At 45.9% G+C, this 16,642-nt stretch overlaps 1 protein-coding gene across 1 annotated transcript in view; it reads right to left on the bottom strand.

Moving 5' to 3' along the window:
• The window catches only part of diaph2 (diaphanous-related formin 2), a gene marked incomplete at its 3' end in the record, with an annotated part of 387,717 nt that overhangs the window by 261,281 nt on the left and 109,794 nt on the right, over positions 1-16,642 (bottom strand). The window contains exons 7-10 of the mRNA XM_084459450.1: positions 6,783-6,857; positions 6,592-6,661; positions 5,722-5,858; positions 468-579 (exon numbers count right to left, since the gene is read on the bottom strand). Coding sequence (XP_084315576.1) covers positions 468-579; positions 5,722-5,858; positions 6,592-6,661; positions 6,783-6,857 — 394 coding nt within the window. The remainder of the gene's footprint in view (positions 1-467; positions 580-5,721; positions 5,859-6,591; positions 6,662-6,782; positions 6,858-16,642) is intronic.

The raw sequence follows: 16,642 nt of genomic DNA, 5'->3' as shown, positions 1-16,642 counted from the left end.
TGACCTGACCACTGTGCACGTGTCCACAGAACACTGTGCTTCTTGCCGCTGAACAAACTGGACACAAACTTTAGAACTTTTTTAGAATTTTAAATGATTAGTCCTTGGAGAGGAAGTAGGATTCATGTTCATCACAGTAACGAGCGTGAAGGCCTCCACCTGAGCAGGCTGGTATTGAAGTAACACAGATGTTCTAGTGTTTGACAGTCATTGTGTTTGACCGTTGAGCCGTAACCTCATGACTCAATTATATATACCAGGAATGGGTTGATGGACATGTCCATCGGGGTGAATCGTTTCACGTAGTGGTTGTTGTGTTTGTGTGTGTGTGTGTGTGTGTGTGTGTGTGTGTGTGTGTGTGTGTGTGTGTGTGTGTGTGTGTGTGTGTGTGTGTGTGTGTGTGTGTGGTGTGTGTGTGTGTGTGTGTGTGTGTGTGTGTGTGCGTGTGTGTGTGCGCGTGTGCTTACCTGAAGCTGCTGGGCCTCGTGGTTCTCCAGTCCCTCCACTATGGGAGCAAACCTCTCCAGTTTGTTGTTCTTCTCGGCCGCGATGGTCATGGCTGCCAGGATCTTATCCAGGCTGGGGGGGTCAGGGGGGGGGGGGGGGGACAGGATGCACAGAGAAGAGTCAACACGTGCCTTTATCGCCCTGGCGACAGGTCATTTACTCACTGCCCCCCCCCCCGCCTCGTCTCCCTGCCTGTCCTGGCCAGGTCGCTCAGCGCTGACGTGACCGCTCTGCTGGCCTGACCGCTCTGCTGACCTGCAGCTCTGCATCAGAGGAACAGTACAGAATCCCCTCCACCTACTGCTGATGGCTATGGGCAGGCTAGGAGAAAGGGCTCTGTGGCTGATGTGTAGTGTATGGACACACAGCTACTGTATTCTAATGACAGGTACAGTATTTGGCAGACCAGAGGCCCTAATGTATTTAAACATCTATTGTTTGAGGAAGCAAATTAGTGTGTTTACAAGGGCTCAAGGCAACCCCAGCGAACAGTCAATTGGAATATCTCAGACTAAAGGGCAAAATGTTTCTGTGAAATGCGCACATAAGATAAGTGGTTTATTCAGATGTGGGAGAGTGAATAGGGTTTTCAGTAAACAGCAAACACTTCTTTTTTTCTTTTTTTTTTAAGTGGGATGGTGTTGCTCTTGCTCTCCCTATCTCTTTCTCTCACCTGCCCCCCCCCCCTCTGTTTCTCTCTCTCTCTCTCTCTCTCTCTCTCTCTCTCTCTCTCTCTCTCTCTCTCTCTCTCTTGATGATGGAAATGCCACATTCGCTGTCTCCCCTTCATCTGCTATGGCTACACAGGAGGAACAACAACAAATGAGACGGCGTTTTCTCCCCGCCTCTCCACTCGTTCTCTCTCTCCCTCCATCTTTCTTTCTTTTTTTTCCCTCTGCCATCCGGGACGCGCTGAAGCGTGGTCGTCCCCGGGGAGGAGGAGGGAGGGTGGCTCACAGCCCGGCCGTGGCTATGATCTTCCCCCAGCCACACGGGAGGGGGGGTGGTGAAACAAGGGTTGTCCCCATCCAATCACAAATCCCTTGAAAGGAGGAGATGATCACGAGCATGTGTCAAACTGTGACACGACTTAGATTTCATCATCATGAACGGCCATGCTCGGATTTAATTTGACACGATTGTATTGGGCTTATTTAATTTAAACGGCGAAACGCCCGACGTGCATACGGCGCCATTTGTCAGATTGTGGAACCGTGGTGATCGTGGCGATGACCCGTTCCTGTCAACCGCAGTGTGGAATAAGTCTGGCGTGTAGATAAATGAAGCAGCCTTCCTGTGTGACAGAACTGATCAAGTCAGTGAGAAACGTGTTCTATACAGAGTTCCTTTAATGCCGGTTAAAACTGTGCGTCGAAAAAGACCCGCATCTGCTTAACTCCTCGTGTTCCTTTTTGACGCCGTCACTTAGTCGGGCGCTGAAAACAAGCCGGTCACATGTGCTCCGAGTGAGTTTGCAGGAAAGTGAAGTCTCGGCTTTTTTGACTGTCAGTCAAACGTCGCATGCTCAAACATCCCTGTGATCCGAGAGGATCAGTGTAGCCAACCCTCTTCACCAGACACACACACACACACACACACACACACAACCTCGTAACGGCGGTCGCATATAAAGGCTGTGTAAGGCGACTAGAAGATAATTTCCACTAAGGGATTATTCACGCCTAGATCAAGACATAGCAGGGCTGAAAACTATAACCTAGCAGAAGCATTGGGACGGTCTGATATGCAGGAAGCGTTTCAACGAGCTTCTCCAGCAGTGTTTGTGGGTTTGTTTATGTTCAAGTGCTGCATGCAGAACAACTTTGAAGTGGCATTGTTATTCCACACCAGCCCCACGGCAGACACAACACAAAAAGAGTTCCCCTGGATTCAATTTATAATCTGTCAGCCAGGCTGTGTTCATGGCCAACTACACTGAGCACTTAAATACATTACACAGCCCAAACTGCTATATCAGAACATGTTAGCCAGCACACTCCCATACATCTCCAGGCCCCAGTGCTAACACAATATGAGAGAGACTGTTGTTGTATTTGGGAGCCTGTCTACAATATATATCCATGTCTTTAATCCAATTAAAAAGATGAGTGTGTTGTGTTTCCTGTGGAGGGAACAGGATCTTGATCACAACGTGGTGACGGGTGGTACTGTACACTATATGGACAAAAGTATTGGGCCACCTACATATTACACGTACATGAGCTTTAACGTTTCAAGTTTATGACACCCCGTTCTAAATGCATAGGCATCAATATGGAGTTGGTCCCACCTTTGCAGAGCTCTATAACAGATCCCACTCTTCTGGGAAGGCTTTCTACAAGAGTGTGTCTGTGGGAATTGTTGCCCATTCATCCAAAAAAGCATGTGTGAGGTGAGCCACTGATGTTGGACGAGAGGGCCTAATCTCTGTTCTAGTTCATCCCAAAGGTGTTGGATGGGGTTGAGGTCAGGGCTCTGTGCTGGCCAGTCAAGTTCTTCCACACCAACCTCACTCAACCATGCCTTTATGGACCTTGATTTGTGCACTGGGGCACAGTCATGCTGGTACAGAAAATGTCCTTCCCCAAACTGGTGCCACAAAGTCGGAAGCAGAGTTGTCCAAAATGTCTCGGTAAGCTGAAGCATTAACATTTCCCTTCACTGGAACTAAGCGGCCTGGGCCAACCCCAGAAAAACAACCCCAGACCATTATCCCTCCTCCACCAAACTTTACAGTTGGCACTGTGGTAACTTCTGCCTATTTAAGACCACTCACATTTCACAGCTAACCTGTTCTGCATCGTCAACTTGCATACAGACAAACGTGCCTTCCACAGCACTGGCTAGACCGTTACTCCCACATGAACTCTCAGCAACCCCTAGAGGGCGCACCTACACAATGCAACATAACACATTTGTATAATAAATCACTTAATACCTTTATAACACCCCGCCCCTTTAATTCAAACATTCCCCAAATACAAAGGGACAATAACAATCTAACTCAAGACTGAATAGCCCACATCTTACTTGAGCTAGTCACCTCACAACAGGCTTCAAATCAAAACACAAAACAATATTGGCCAAATGAACACCTTCAACACTTAAATGTGTCTACCTAGTAGCACTTGGCAAATACAGTAGCTTAACCCTTTAGGTGGACTAACACCAACTGTCCATCACATCTGTATCCTATCTGGCGGTGTACGAGTGCACTGTGATCTGTGCAACCCCACCGGTGACCCAACAGACACCACTGGTGAGGGTGTCTTGGGTAGCTCTGGCGTTGGGGGCATGGGAGGAGTCAGCGTGTTCGTGTGAGGAGTTCCATCAGTCCCTGCAGACGCAGACACATCCCCTTGAGAGACTTCATCCGGCCACACCCCTGGTAGACATGTTCTCCCGGTATGCTGTCCCACCTCTGGACACCCCATAACAGGCTCTGTCACTGAGCCAGCATCATAGCGCAGGCGCTCATGGTCCTGATGTCTCCTGAACACACGCCCATCAGCTTAACAACCTAGGAGACGGGGCCACTCTGGCTCAGAACCACTCCCGCTAGCCACTTCTGGTTGTTGTTGCTGAAGTTCCTCACATAGACGTTGTCATCCGGTTTCAGCTGTCTCTCTCGTGCGTGTTGATCATGTCTCTCTTTTTGCTTCTCCTGCTTCCTCTCCACCTTCGCCTTGATGTCTGGGCACAGGAGGTCAAACCTTGACAGCATCTCTGCAGGTGGACGTCCCGTTGTTGACTGTGGCGTCAGACGGTATTTTAACAGGAAACGAGAAAGCCGACTACTTAGTGAGTCCCCTGTCATCCGCTTCAAACCCTCCTTCACCGTCTGAACAGCCCGCTCTGCCAAGCCGTTTGAAGCTGGGTGTGAAGGAGCAGTCCGTATGTGATGAATTCCATTATCTTGCATGAACTCACTGGTGAACGTTGGGCCATTGTCAGTGACCAGTGAGTCAGGCAAGCCATGGATTGCTGACCACCTGCCTGAGCTTGTCGACGGTCGTGGGGGCTGTGATGTTGCCCATGATGTGGGCTTCGATCTTTTTGGAGTGCGCATCCACCATTATCATGAACATCTGCCCCATGAATGGGCCAGCAAGGTCCAAATGCCGCCTAGACCACGGACGATCAGGCCACTCCCACGGGTGCAAAGGGGCTGGTGCTGGTGCGTTCTGATTGGTCTGACACTGTGTGCGTGATTTCACTTGGTCTTCCAGGTCCTGATCCATTTTTGGCCACCAAACGTATGAGCTGGCCAGGCATTTCATCCGTGACACACCTGGATGAGTGTCATGTAGTTCCTCGACAATCTATGATCGGCCCGCAGGCGGTACGATGACCCTCGTACCCCAGGAGATGCAGCCATCCTGCAGACTCAGCTCTGTTTTGCGTTTCGCACATGGCCTCAGGTCCACCTCCACAACACTGGGCCAACCTCGTAGCAGGTACGTTTTTACTTGGGACAGGACTGGGTCCTTCTCTGTCCATTGTTCAATCTGGGTTGCCGTCACTGGCGTCTCTGCCAGCCTCTCCAACGTAAACACAGTCTCACGAGGCGCATTGTGTTGTAGCCGGTGTCTCAGGTAAGGGCAGCCAAGTCAGCGCGTCGCCACTGGCGTTATCCTTACCCGCTCTGTATACGATGGTGTAGTTGTAGGCAGACAGTGTGAGAGCCCACCGCTGTATCCTGGATGAAGCGAGCGGCGGGATGCATCGGGTCTCACTGAACAGGCTCATCAACGGTTCATGGTCAGTGAGAATTGTAAACGTCCGTCCACACAAATATTGATGGAAACGCTTCACAGCAAACACGATAGCCAGGCCCTCTTTATCTAACTGTGAATAACCCTTCTCCGCTGCTATCAGGGTCCGTGAGGCAAAGCAAATAGGCTTCTCTGCACCGTCCTCCATTACATGGGAAAGTACAGCCCCGACTCCATAGGGCGAGGCATCACAGGACAGGGTTTCCTCTAGATTTTTGTGCGTGCAACGTTATCGCGCATGCGCAGCAACGACAGGAATTGATAGCGGAATCGTTAAGGATTTTGGCTAACGATTCCAAGGATTCGGTTCTCAACAAGAACCGGTTTTCGATGTGCAACCCTATATAGTTTATGTTAGGCAGAGCAGACAGTGTTTGTACAGTAGGTAGGTGAGTGAGTGAGTGAGTGAGCAGGTACTTGGATTACAGACTGAACTCACATGTTCTCCTCGCCAATGATGCAGACCGCCGAGAGGATTTTCACGATCTCCGTCATCATGCTGGTCTGCCTGGGGTCGACGGCTCTGGCCAGCAGCAGAAGGCTCCGCTCATCTCCCAGAATCCTTTGCAGCCCATACTGTCAACAGCGAAAGAAGAAAAGGCCAAGTCCAGTGGGTATAAATTAATGAGCATATTTGCATTCATGGAGAACTCACCCGAGTTAAAACTGAACTATACAAAGAACCTCTAATATAACTAATAGTTGGCCCTAATTTTCTTTTAAGGAGGGACAATGAGGCCAAAGGAAAATGGAGATTTTGATGAATTCATCCAATTCGGGACAAGACTGTGGGGACAAATACTTATAGTCCTCTCTGCCTTCAAATCTCCTCACTTAAGCAATGGGTATAGTTGACCACATGTGGGGATTGAGTTAAGGTAGCAATATCAATAGCTCATCCATCCTTGAAGCATGTGCTACTTTCCATAAATGAGACAGTGCTTCCAAAAAAATAATGAGTTAAAGACAATGGTCTGAAAATAGCCAATTAGCTCCTTTAACTGTCCCATTATATTAGTTCACAGCCAGATACTGTAAGAAACTGTGCACATCTGGAATTTTACCACACAAGAAGGAAAGATGAAAATATATCAATTAATATGCACTCTCCCTTAGCCATCATTGAAATAATGATCTTCCTTTTAGTTTACTTTGTTCGTGCGGGAACACAATAGGTTGAATTGAATAGAGGATTCAGAGCTACTTGTAATGTAGAGCATTGTCTTCATGAACTTGAATCACTATCACCAGCTCCCCCATTAGCATCTCAGTCAATTACATACACTCAACAAACCCATTTTTTACAAACCTTATTGTTCATGAAGGCCTTAAGGCACTGGATCAGCTTATGCTGGTTCTTTTTATCAATGCTGTCTTGCCTGAAATCAAGACAAGCACAAGAAGGGAGTGAGAGAAAGTAGGGCACAGAATAGACATCGAGTACATTAAGGAGCAATTTGTGAAATGTACTGCAGTCCTTCACTTGTGAGAGGGGCTTACTGTTTCTTGTCCAGCAGCTTCTCCAAATTGTCCAAGAGGACGCCCAGCCCCTCATGACCAAAGTTGTTCACCCAGCTAAGAGAGGGGAGAATAGCAGATACAGGCGAGCAGAGTTAGAAAACACTCACCTTATTGAGCTAGGTTCAGGAACTTGAATCATACTTTTCATTGTGTGTGAGGCAATCGATCATTTCTACAAACACCCACTAGGAGGAATTCATTTCACCGGGTTATTGCTTTTGAGAAACTATTGATGGGACCAGGAACAGCAAATCAGCCATGCTCCCTTTTCTCTCTGCTAATACTAAACTGTAGAATGTACACAGTATCTCATGACCATTTACAAGCAACTGAACATCTATCCCTCTCAACTCTAGATCCTGTGGTCTGGCCGCTTGCATCGAGCTCCCACCCCCCTCCCAGCCCATACCAACGCCAACAGATTAAGCAATGCAAGAAAGATAACACTGTAATCGATAATGGATCGCTGGAGATAATTGGCTATAAACCACAGACTATCAGGAGACGGTAAATGATCCAGTGCAGATGAGCCAGTTTGTCTGTGTGCTCTGGCCCAGGGAGGGAGAGTCTGATCACACACACATTATGTCATTAGCATCACTTGCTTTCAGCCCCCCGACTGTCAATAAAACAAAATGCATGGAGCAATTTGGGCCATTAAGAGGCTATAATTCGATGATTTATCCCACCTTTTTTGACAATGGTTCGACACAATAATAGCACACATATTAAAGTCATTTATATTGACTCTGCAAGTTGGAGAGGACACTCGATTAGCCTTGGATGTGTGCCTGCCCCAGGCTGACTGACAGAGGCGAAGGGAGGATATTTCTCCGATTGCGGCTGGAATTAATGGTGAACTATAGGCCTAAACGCTCCGCGGCATTCCAGACCATTACTCAAAAACACATTACTGGCCAGCCCGACCCAGTCTGCAACTTATTATCATTGGCTGTACAGTGCATTGTAATAATCGGCTTTGTTAATAAAACAAAACAGCATAATGTTCAAAATGTATAACTGTCTGTTTACTGAGGGGCTTTCCAATTTAAAACTTGCCAGGTCCCCAACGCTGCTTTGCACCAGCTCAATGCATGCAAACGCGGTTAAGCCCAGATAACAAAAATTAGATCTCGGAAAGCAATCTAGCCCGACCCAATGGAGCTAATGCACAACCACACTACTGTCTGAGCGCCCGACATTGACACGGGGGTGAAGGAACAAATGAGGGATCTGAGACGACAAAGAAGAGACGACATGACATGGTTGACGAGCCCAACTCAGTAAATCCACAGCCGGCGCGTATCTGCTTCACAGCTGTAGGTCTTCTGTGAGATGGAGCCAATATTTGTGCACCCAGTAGGTATTGTGATTGTGTCGCTGTGTAACATGCTATTCTTCCTGGCAAGTACTGTGTCGTATACATATAAAAGGGTTGAGCAAAGCCTGCCGTGACCTCCAAATACAAATGAGACGTGTTGGGAGATCCCAGTTCTAATCTAGCCTGGTCTAACATGGCGGACGGTGTTATGACACATGCAACAGTGACAGACGGAAACCATGGCTAGCTGGTTGGGACCAGCTTCCTGTCGCAGACGTGTGATTTGTATGTGCTGCTAGGACTCTAGCTGTAGTGTAAGGGTGCAGTAGCTTGTTAGGGTGGCTGGTATTATGGCCGCGGTCTAGAGAGGATCCTCTTCTTGCCGTCCTCCTCGCATGCATCCAAGGATTTCATTAACTGGGGGGGAAGTTGTTCATGAAAAATTGATGACTATAATCCTTCAGTAAGTGCCACCAAACTGTTACTTTCCACAATCATGTACATTCCGTGGGCCGAATGAAAAATTAATGGTCCCTCTTCTCAAGCCTTTTTTTATGAATACCAGTTCTACTGTTTTGACGCAATTAGGCGGTATATGTTAGGCACACAAAAGCCACAATTATACAAGATGGTTTAACAGTCTAGTTGTGAAGCAGACATAAACAAGTTGTTACTGATTTTTTCATTTGACTAAGCTGACATTTCATATAGCAACACAAAGGAAATTAAATAAGTTGTATACGCCAGGCTCATAATTTAATAGTTTACTAGTTGTGTATGTTTATTCAATCGACCAATAAGAGTAATTAACTTATGTTTTCAAAGGGATTTTTCCTTCATATTTGACATTCTCTGCAATTGTATCATGTAAAAAATGCTGGTGCAATTCCTCTGCTTTTGTGGGAATTAATCAAATACTGTATACCACCACATGCGGAGCGTGTGTAATCATCAGTAATCATATTGCTATAGACATATTTGTCATGGGAAATGCCACTGCAGCTTGAGTGCTGGTTTGTGGGTGTCACCAGACACAGTGGCTCCCTAGAATCGTTCATGGCTGAATTTGACAACTATTTAGCCTTTCTGTCTGACTGATGGCTAACCATGTGCTATGAATGAATATTGATATTAGCCAGTGGCCTGACATTGTTCATTCCCGTTTTGCCATTTCTTTGTGGCTGGGGACTATCGAGTCTTTGATGGCTCTCTGCAAGAGCAATATCTTTCATATTGTGTTACACACAAAAGCCTATTACTGCTCTATGCTGCCACTCCTGACCTATACAATGCTGCATTCCACTCTTAGCAACAAATATCTCTCCACATCCCAGCCTGAAACCCAGCACCATCAGCCCATGCATATGATTTTGCATTCCGATGATAGAGCCCATTAGCCCTCTAATCAATGTAATGACTTACTGAAGCTACCGGAATAGCAAAGGAAAATACTGCACAGCATGTGAAGCATTAATACATCATGTGAAGCAAGTAAACAATTCAAAACATGAATCTTTCACAAATAACGTATCTATTATGAATCACATCAGCAGTACAAACCTTCCGAGTCGAACCTGAACTCTAATTGAATGCAAATGCAATTGTAATAAAACATTTTCTCTGAAGATACTTCACAATCTCAAAAATGCTGAAATGTACATTGCACATGTGTACATTAGAAGAACTCAAATGGAAGCTCCGGTATCTTCAAACACCTCTGCATGAAAGGTTGTGGCCTTTGCAAGAAAGACAAGTGTGCAGCTAATGTTATTAATGAATACTACAGATATGAATCTGTTTGAGAGTCATTCAAGTTGTAATGAAGGCTTGGTTGTTCCAGGCTGTGACCTTGCTATCTACTCTTTCAAGTGGGCATCAGACATCTTTGACAATACACAGCAGCATACCTACGAGACTGACGAGCAAACATCATGTGATTCACATTTGTAAAACTTTAGAACATTTATTTATGTATATGTCTTTCAAGAATTGCTGATGCAAATAAAATACTGGTGGATAGTTTAAAAAGATGGTGTTATGCACTTGGCAGTCCAATCTATTTAAAGATGCTTCTTTTCTTTACTCCATAGATTATACTGTTCAGTTGTCCTACAGTACCATACACACACTTATAACAAAACTTTCCCTCTCCTTACTCCTCTGCTTTGAAGAAAGTACTTCCATTACGTTCTCTAAAGCCCCATGTGTTGCCCTCTCGTCTTACAGAGATGCAGGGAAAAGGGACAAGTAATTATCTCCGCTGAGCACGGTGACAGAGGGAGCGGTCAGGTCTGCGCGAGCGCATGGTCGAGTTCAGCGCCGGGGAGAGTGGACAGCGGCCCGGGCTCCGCGCGGTGGACCACAAAGACATATTAACCTTCCTGCTCGCAGAAGCAACAGTGGCAGGGCTGCACATATTGGATTTCAGAGAGTGGGACAGGGGCTAAAGCCTGTGGCACACACGGAGGACAATATTCCTGGTGTCAGCAAGCTGCGAATGCGATTGGCTGTGTCGCTCCGGGCACTGAGAGAAGACGGTCTGCACCGTTCAAAAGGAGCAACCGCCGCCCCTAATGGCATTTGAGTCTCAGCAGGAGGCCAAGAAGTGGCTCCACAATAGCTCCGCATCAAACCGCCACATAAATGAATGTTCCACTTTCTGCTGGCGGAATTGGAGGTTGCGCGGGCAACAGGAGGAGGGGGGGGGGGGGGTGGAGGGGGGGGGGGGGTGGTGGGGGGGGGGGGTTAGTGACGACAAAGAAAATGCTGAAGGCAGCACACATGTTTGTGTGTGGGCGTGTGTGTGTTTGCGCGAGGGGGAAAAGCGGAGACAACATCAGGATTAAATCAACAGAGTAGACTGAAGATGGGGGACAGCCCGCCATGGTCCCCAGACACTTCTAAATGACCCCCCGCTGAGCGCATAACACTCTTGAAATATCTAATTATCTCCTAAACAGCGCCAAGGCTCCTCAGATGAAACCGAGTGCTGGGGTGTGGAGCAGGAACTAGTTTACAATTGGCGATGCGCTGATTGATCAGGCCCATTAATTGAATAATGCTGTGAAGCGATGTGTGCGGTGGTTCATAGTAGATATTCCTGGGTTTGATGTTCTGAACATCCGTCAGATGTTCTGTTCTGATGTCATATACAGACCCACGCAAGCGCCACCCCCAAGTGAGCCACACTCTCTTCATCTTGACAGAGACTAGGGAGATCACAGCGTAACCTCCATCATACTAAAGATAGGATTCAAAAAGCGAAGGCATGTGGAAAATTATCTACTGAGAAATGATTTCCCCCTCTTCCTGGCATGTTCGCTCATGCGAGTGGCGTACATAATGTGAACTGAACTGCAGGGACTGTGTGCCGTCAGAGTGGATTCCCTCATCGCCAGTATCTAGAGGAAACCCTAACGGCTGGGGACACGCCTAAGAGACGTAGACCAACAGGGTCAGATTAGAGATCATTCCGGAAACTACGGCAGACCGTTCTATAGCATGCCTGTTCTCGCAGACGGCTCGGCAACACCCAGAGACAGTGACCAATCGGGAACGCCAGAGACAGTGACCAATCAGGAACACCAAAGACAGCGACCAATTAAGAACACCAGAGACAGTGATCAATCAGGAACGCCAAAGATAGTGACCGATCGATCTGTAACCTGCTGTTTCTGGCAGACTGCCGGGTTGATGTGTACTGGCAGTTGACTCAAATCATGTCTAGGTAGTGTTTCACTGGCCCTTGAAAAGCATACTAGTGGGAAACAGCTGATTGGCAAAGGAGCAAAGAAATCACCTGTGAAATCTGTAAAGTATTCAAAACACAGTGAAGGACAAATATAGACAAAACAATTAAGGAGAAATAGAGGCAGAAACAACATGTACTGTAACTGGGGGGTATTGGATTTAGAGTTGCAAAAAAGCCACTCTTCCTGTGTATTGTACCTGGGCAATACCATTTCTAACTAAATCAATATGGAATTCAAACCAGCAATGTCTGAATTATGCATGCCTTCCTCCAGGGCGTCCACAGACATGCCTAGCTGGGAGGTTAGCAGGTGGTGTCATAAAACGGAATAGGCACCCCCCCTCTTAAAATACAAATTAAAATACTCTCTTAAAATACTGATTTAATTTAATCCTCTTGAAGATTCCGGGCGACTGTTTACATGGGATGTGATCTAATACGTTGTGTCACATGCGCCAACGCACGTGTAATCGGAAAAGCTGTGTGACATGCGCACGCAGGCAGGAGTGAGTGAGTTACTATGGTTACGGAAACTCAAGTCAAAGTTTGCTAATGGATATCTATCGTCTGTTATTGTGGCGCTCTTAATCAAGCACTGGCTTGATAACTGTTTACTGGATGTTTTGTGGACTTGTTTAAATCGGTTGTCATTCCTTATTTTCCTGCCGTCTAGAGGTGCAATAATGTTCAGTTCTGCATTTGGATTAAAACCAAACTCTCTGCTGTGGTCAAGTTCTGTTTGAAGCAATTTACCCGCCATCAACGAACGTCCCTTTTGACAGAGAGCATGCGCAGAAAGAACATAGCCAGAAAGTAATCCTTTTCATTATTTACATAATACTTGATTGGTTTATGAAAAGGTTTAAACTACCCCTCTGCAACTGATTGAAATGTTAATCAGTTTGGGCCTATTTATTCGGATTGAGGTGTTTATACGGAGCATTTTTATTCGGTTTGGGCTTTTAAACCTGTTATGATTGGACTATTAGGCTCTATGTACTGTAAATGTGCCTTGTGAACCACGCACATTTTCTCAATTACGGAAAAAGCACTTACAGTCCATGCTTTCTGGGTCTACACCTACAGTATAATGTTTGAAAATGTCCCCAAACTTTCTTTGTGTATTTGTCCTTGACAAGTACCAGAGCAATAGTACGTGTTTGAATCCTGGAGGGGGGTTCAGGATGGCTTGTAATAACAGTCTACAGAGTCAAGTCCCACAGCGCGACATGATCAAAAAAATGACCCGACAGAGCTTCAAAGACGGTTTTGCTCCGTAACCACGGCAACGGCGTCAAATTTATTCCCACAGCCCGACAGGTGACGATCTGATTACTTTTTACTCTTTACTTCCTCTCCTCTTCTCTCCAGCCTGTCTGGGAGGAAGTCGGCGTATGATCGTCATGCCGGAGAGCAAGCTGCGTTTCCATTCCATCCCAGAAGGCTTAGGGAGGGAGGGAGGGTGGCGGAGCAGCGCTGTGATGAGAGCTTCCACCAACACAGCAGGGGATTCTTCTCAACTATTTCATAATCTGGGCCGAATTAAGAGCATGTTTAAAACTCAGCGCCAGGTCAATGATCTGTTTCCATTCTATTTTCAACACGTTTGTTAAAAGGTTTAAGAGCTCAGACCCATGTTAATGTTTACGTTGCAACTTTCTGCTTTCATTTTGGCCAGGTCTCTCTTGAGAAAGAGTTTGTAATCTCAATGAGACTAACCTGCAAAAACAGAAAAGAAAAGAAACTGATTTCCTGACTAATCAGATTTTGAAATATGAATAATACTAAACAACTCATTTGTTTCACCATATTTCACATTTCTCAGACCGACCAACGGCAGGTTTGATCTTGTCAACTCCCAGAATCGGAGTACAAAGTGAATCTAAAGAATAAGTTGCAGATGACAGATACGGGCAGCAACTCAGATACGTCAGAGTTGAAACAGCATCCCCTTGTTAAAAACCGTCTCTGACAGAGAGGGTTGGCATCTACAGTGTATACATCTTCCACACCTCACTCTGGGAACATCTGTTAGCACTTACTTTTACAGTAGCCTACATCTATACCTATCTAATAACCCAGTCAGAGTCACGCCAAGGGCGCCACGCACTGTGAGCGTAATTAGTATAATACAGTAGCTAACTACCATGCATAGCAAATCCTCTCAAGACAATTTCAACAAAACAAGATAGTGCAGATGGATACAGCAGTTTACAGGACTTGTAAACCAAATTATTGGTCATATAAAAAATCCAATTCTTTGAATGTTTGTTCAAGAAGCACAACATTTTTTTAAGACCATCTCTGAGAGACTTGGGCGGTATTTAATTGTCTCTCAGTGTGTCGTTGCGTTCTCTCTTCCATTACTCAGGGTTAGGTCTGGAGGCTGACGAACTGCCTCCCGCGAAGAAGAAGCACAACTTCAAAGCCACTAATAAGCCCATTACTGGCGCTACGCGTTACCTCCAGAGCTCTTGGCTACAGGCGCTAAGCTGCTGAAAGCTGTCGAGTCCAATAGATGTGGAGTCGCGCCCTTGCATGGCAGAGCTGGGAGATAACAACAATGTGCACATTGACTCTACAGACCCTGACCCAGAGAAGAAACTCCAGCGTCAGCACGCCCCAACCTGCCTCCACAAAGGCCGCCGGAACATTTCTCCAGAGGCGATGTTGCAGCCATGCGAGGGAGATTTCAACATAATGAAAAGTTGCAGACAAGTTCAAGTCATGGCTACATCTGTCTGGGGGGATCTGAGACCGAGGAGATCCGATACGGAAGTGACTGCTGGGATGTGTCAGAGCCAGACTGTAACGCAGAGAGCTTAGCACGAGGAACTCAAAAGCTAGGTCCTTGAATGTGGGAAGCTGTTTGCCATGTGCATAGCAGCTAGCCATTATTCCTGGCTGTTATTGGGATGGGTATTGATGGAGAATCCTGCCAGGTTGCTCAGAGGAGCAGAGCTTTAACCCTGTATTTTGAGAGCACAATTATCTGACAAAGTGAACTTAGCAGTGGAGAGGCCCCAAAAAAAAAACACACAAAAAAGAAAATAGGCATGACAAAAGGTTTAGGGTGGGTGCACGAGTGGGTGTGAAGAAAAGTTCTGGAATACTTCTATTGAGATATTGGATTTCTTTTCTTGTGGTATTTTTCACACCGCAACAGCGCAGAGAAAAGGAACTGAGAAGTGAGTGTGAGAATGTGGCTTCTGGGAGAAACGCCACACGTTAACCCACGAGGTTCATGTTCATCTGCAGGGTTAAAACGTATCGGAATGTGGCTCGTCGAGTCAAATGTGCCCAACGCTTTTAAATTAAGGAGCTTGTGTCCAGCGTCAGAACTGACAGCGGAACGAGAGAAAGAGATAAACAATTGGTCGAGTAATGTCGTTTTTTTTGTGTGTTTTTTTTAAGATGGCATGGGAAGGGGCTGGGTGTCTGGAGGATGAGGTAGCAGGCGCCCGGGGCGATGCCATCTGTGGGTAGATGCTCGGGGCTGCATGCCACACACCTGCATGGGACTGCCTGGGAGACAACGGGGCCAACTGGGCCTCCTAGCAGGTGCGCAGCCCAGCCAATTAAACTATTACACAAGCACAGGCCACTGGGACGGAATTAACTGTCTGCTGAACATCACACAAACACAACACAAAGTGTGCCCTGTGAACAAGATGAATAGTTCAGTAAAGACGGTCTCACTCTTTTTCTGCTGAGTAAGTAACGCTAACAGGAACAATAGCTAATAAGCATTGGTTAAGTGATTAGTCCAAATCATATTAGAAACGCGTTGACGTTACGTTACGTTTAGACTACTGATCTATGATCACCTGTGAGGACATAGTGGGTTGTGTCAAATATGTTTGCAGTTTATATTTGATCTTATGTTAGCTAGCATTACATACTGCAATATCAATTAATCGTGTGATCTCTGAAATGATACAGCTGACATAAAATAATTTTGTGTTAGTTTATGGTTAGATTACTGTAGTATTGTTCATGACATTTAAAAAAAATGTGTTACTGCAAGTCAGATACTGAAGTGCTGACAAAAAAAAAATATTTCCACTGATATAGATTTTAATAAAATATAAGAATAATTCTCATTCTGATCTTCTGATGGACACCTTCCATTGCTATGCTCAATGATATAGGAATTAATATAAACGTACAGTTTTGCTGTTCAGTCATTGGCAGAAAGTTTGTCTTCCCACAAGTAGGAGAACTGGAGGACAGGATGAGTGATGAGCCCCTGGATAAACTGATAAATAACTGTCTTTTTTGTGCTGAAGATTATTGCAACACAAATAGCTGGACAGGAATTGTGGTTAAGCCACTGAGTTCAACATGTTGAATTTGCCGGTGTAATCTATTTAGCTAATCTGATTTCAGAGGATCTCATGAAATCGTACAATGTAGTATCTTGTTTTAGTGAAATTAATATCAAAACCACCATGAAATCTCACTTTCACAGAAACCCCTTTTCTCCACAGGTGTCTTGTATTGAAAAGTAGACTTACTGTAATACAGCGTCCTGCTGTTCATGCTTATTTCAAAAACATACACAAGCCTATCTCTCTACAAAGGTCACATTAACATAGAGCAATAAGAAAGTGGGCCAGACACGCCTCACATTTCCTGTGTGTTGTGATCCGTGACAACTAAGAGCATTCATATTAATTATGAGTAACCTTAGTCATGCCTGAGGAGGCTGGGATCACCCCCCCACCTCATACACACACACAAACACAGTGAGACAATGAGAGGCGT

This window comes from Borostomias antarcticus (genome assembly GCF_949987555.1).
Source record: "Borostomias antarcticus genome assembly, chromosome: 28".
Taxonomy (NCBI): Eukaryota; Metazoa; Chordata; class Actinopteri; order Stomiiformes; family Stomiidae; genus Borostomias; species Borostomias antarcticus.
The sequence above is the reverse complement of the archived record's forward strand: the minus strand, read 5'-3'. Positions and strand labels throughout refer to the sequence as shown.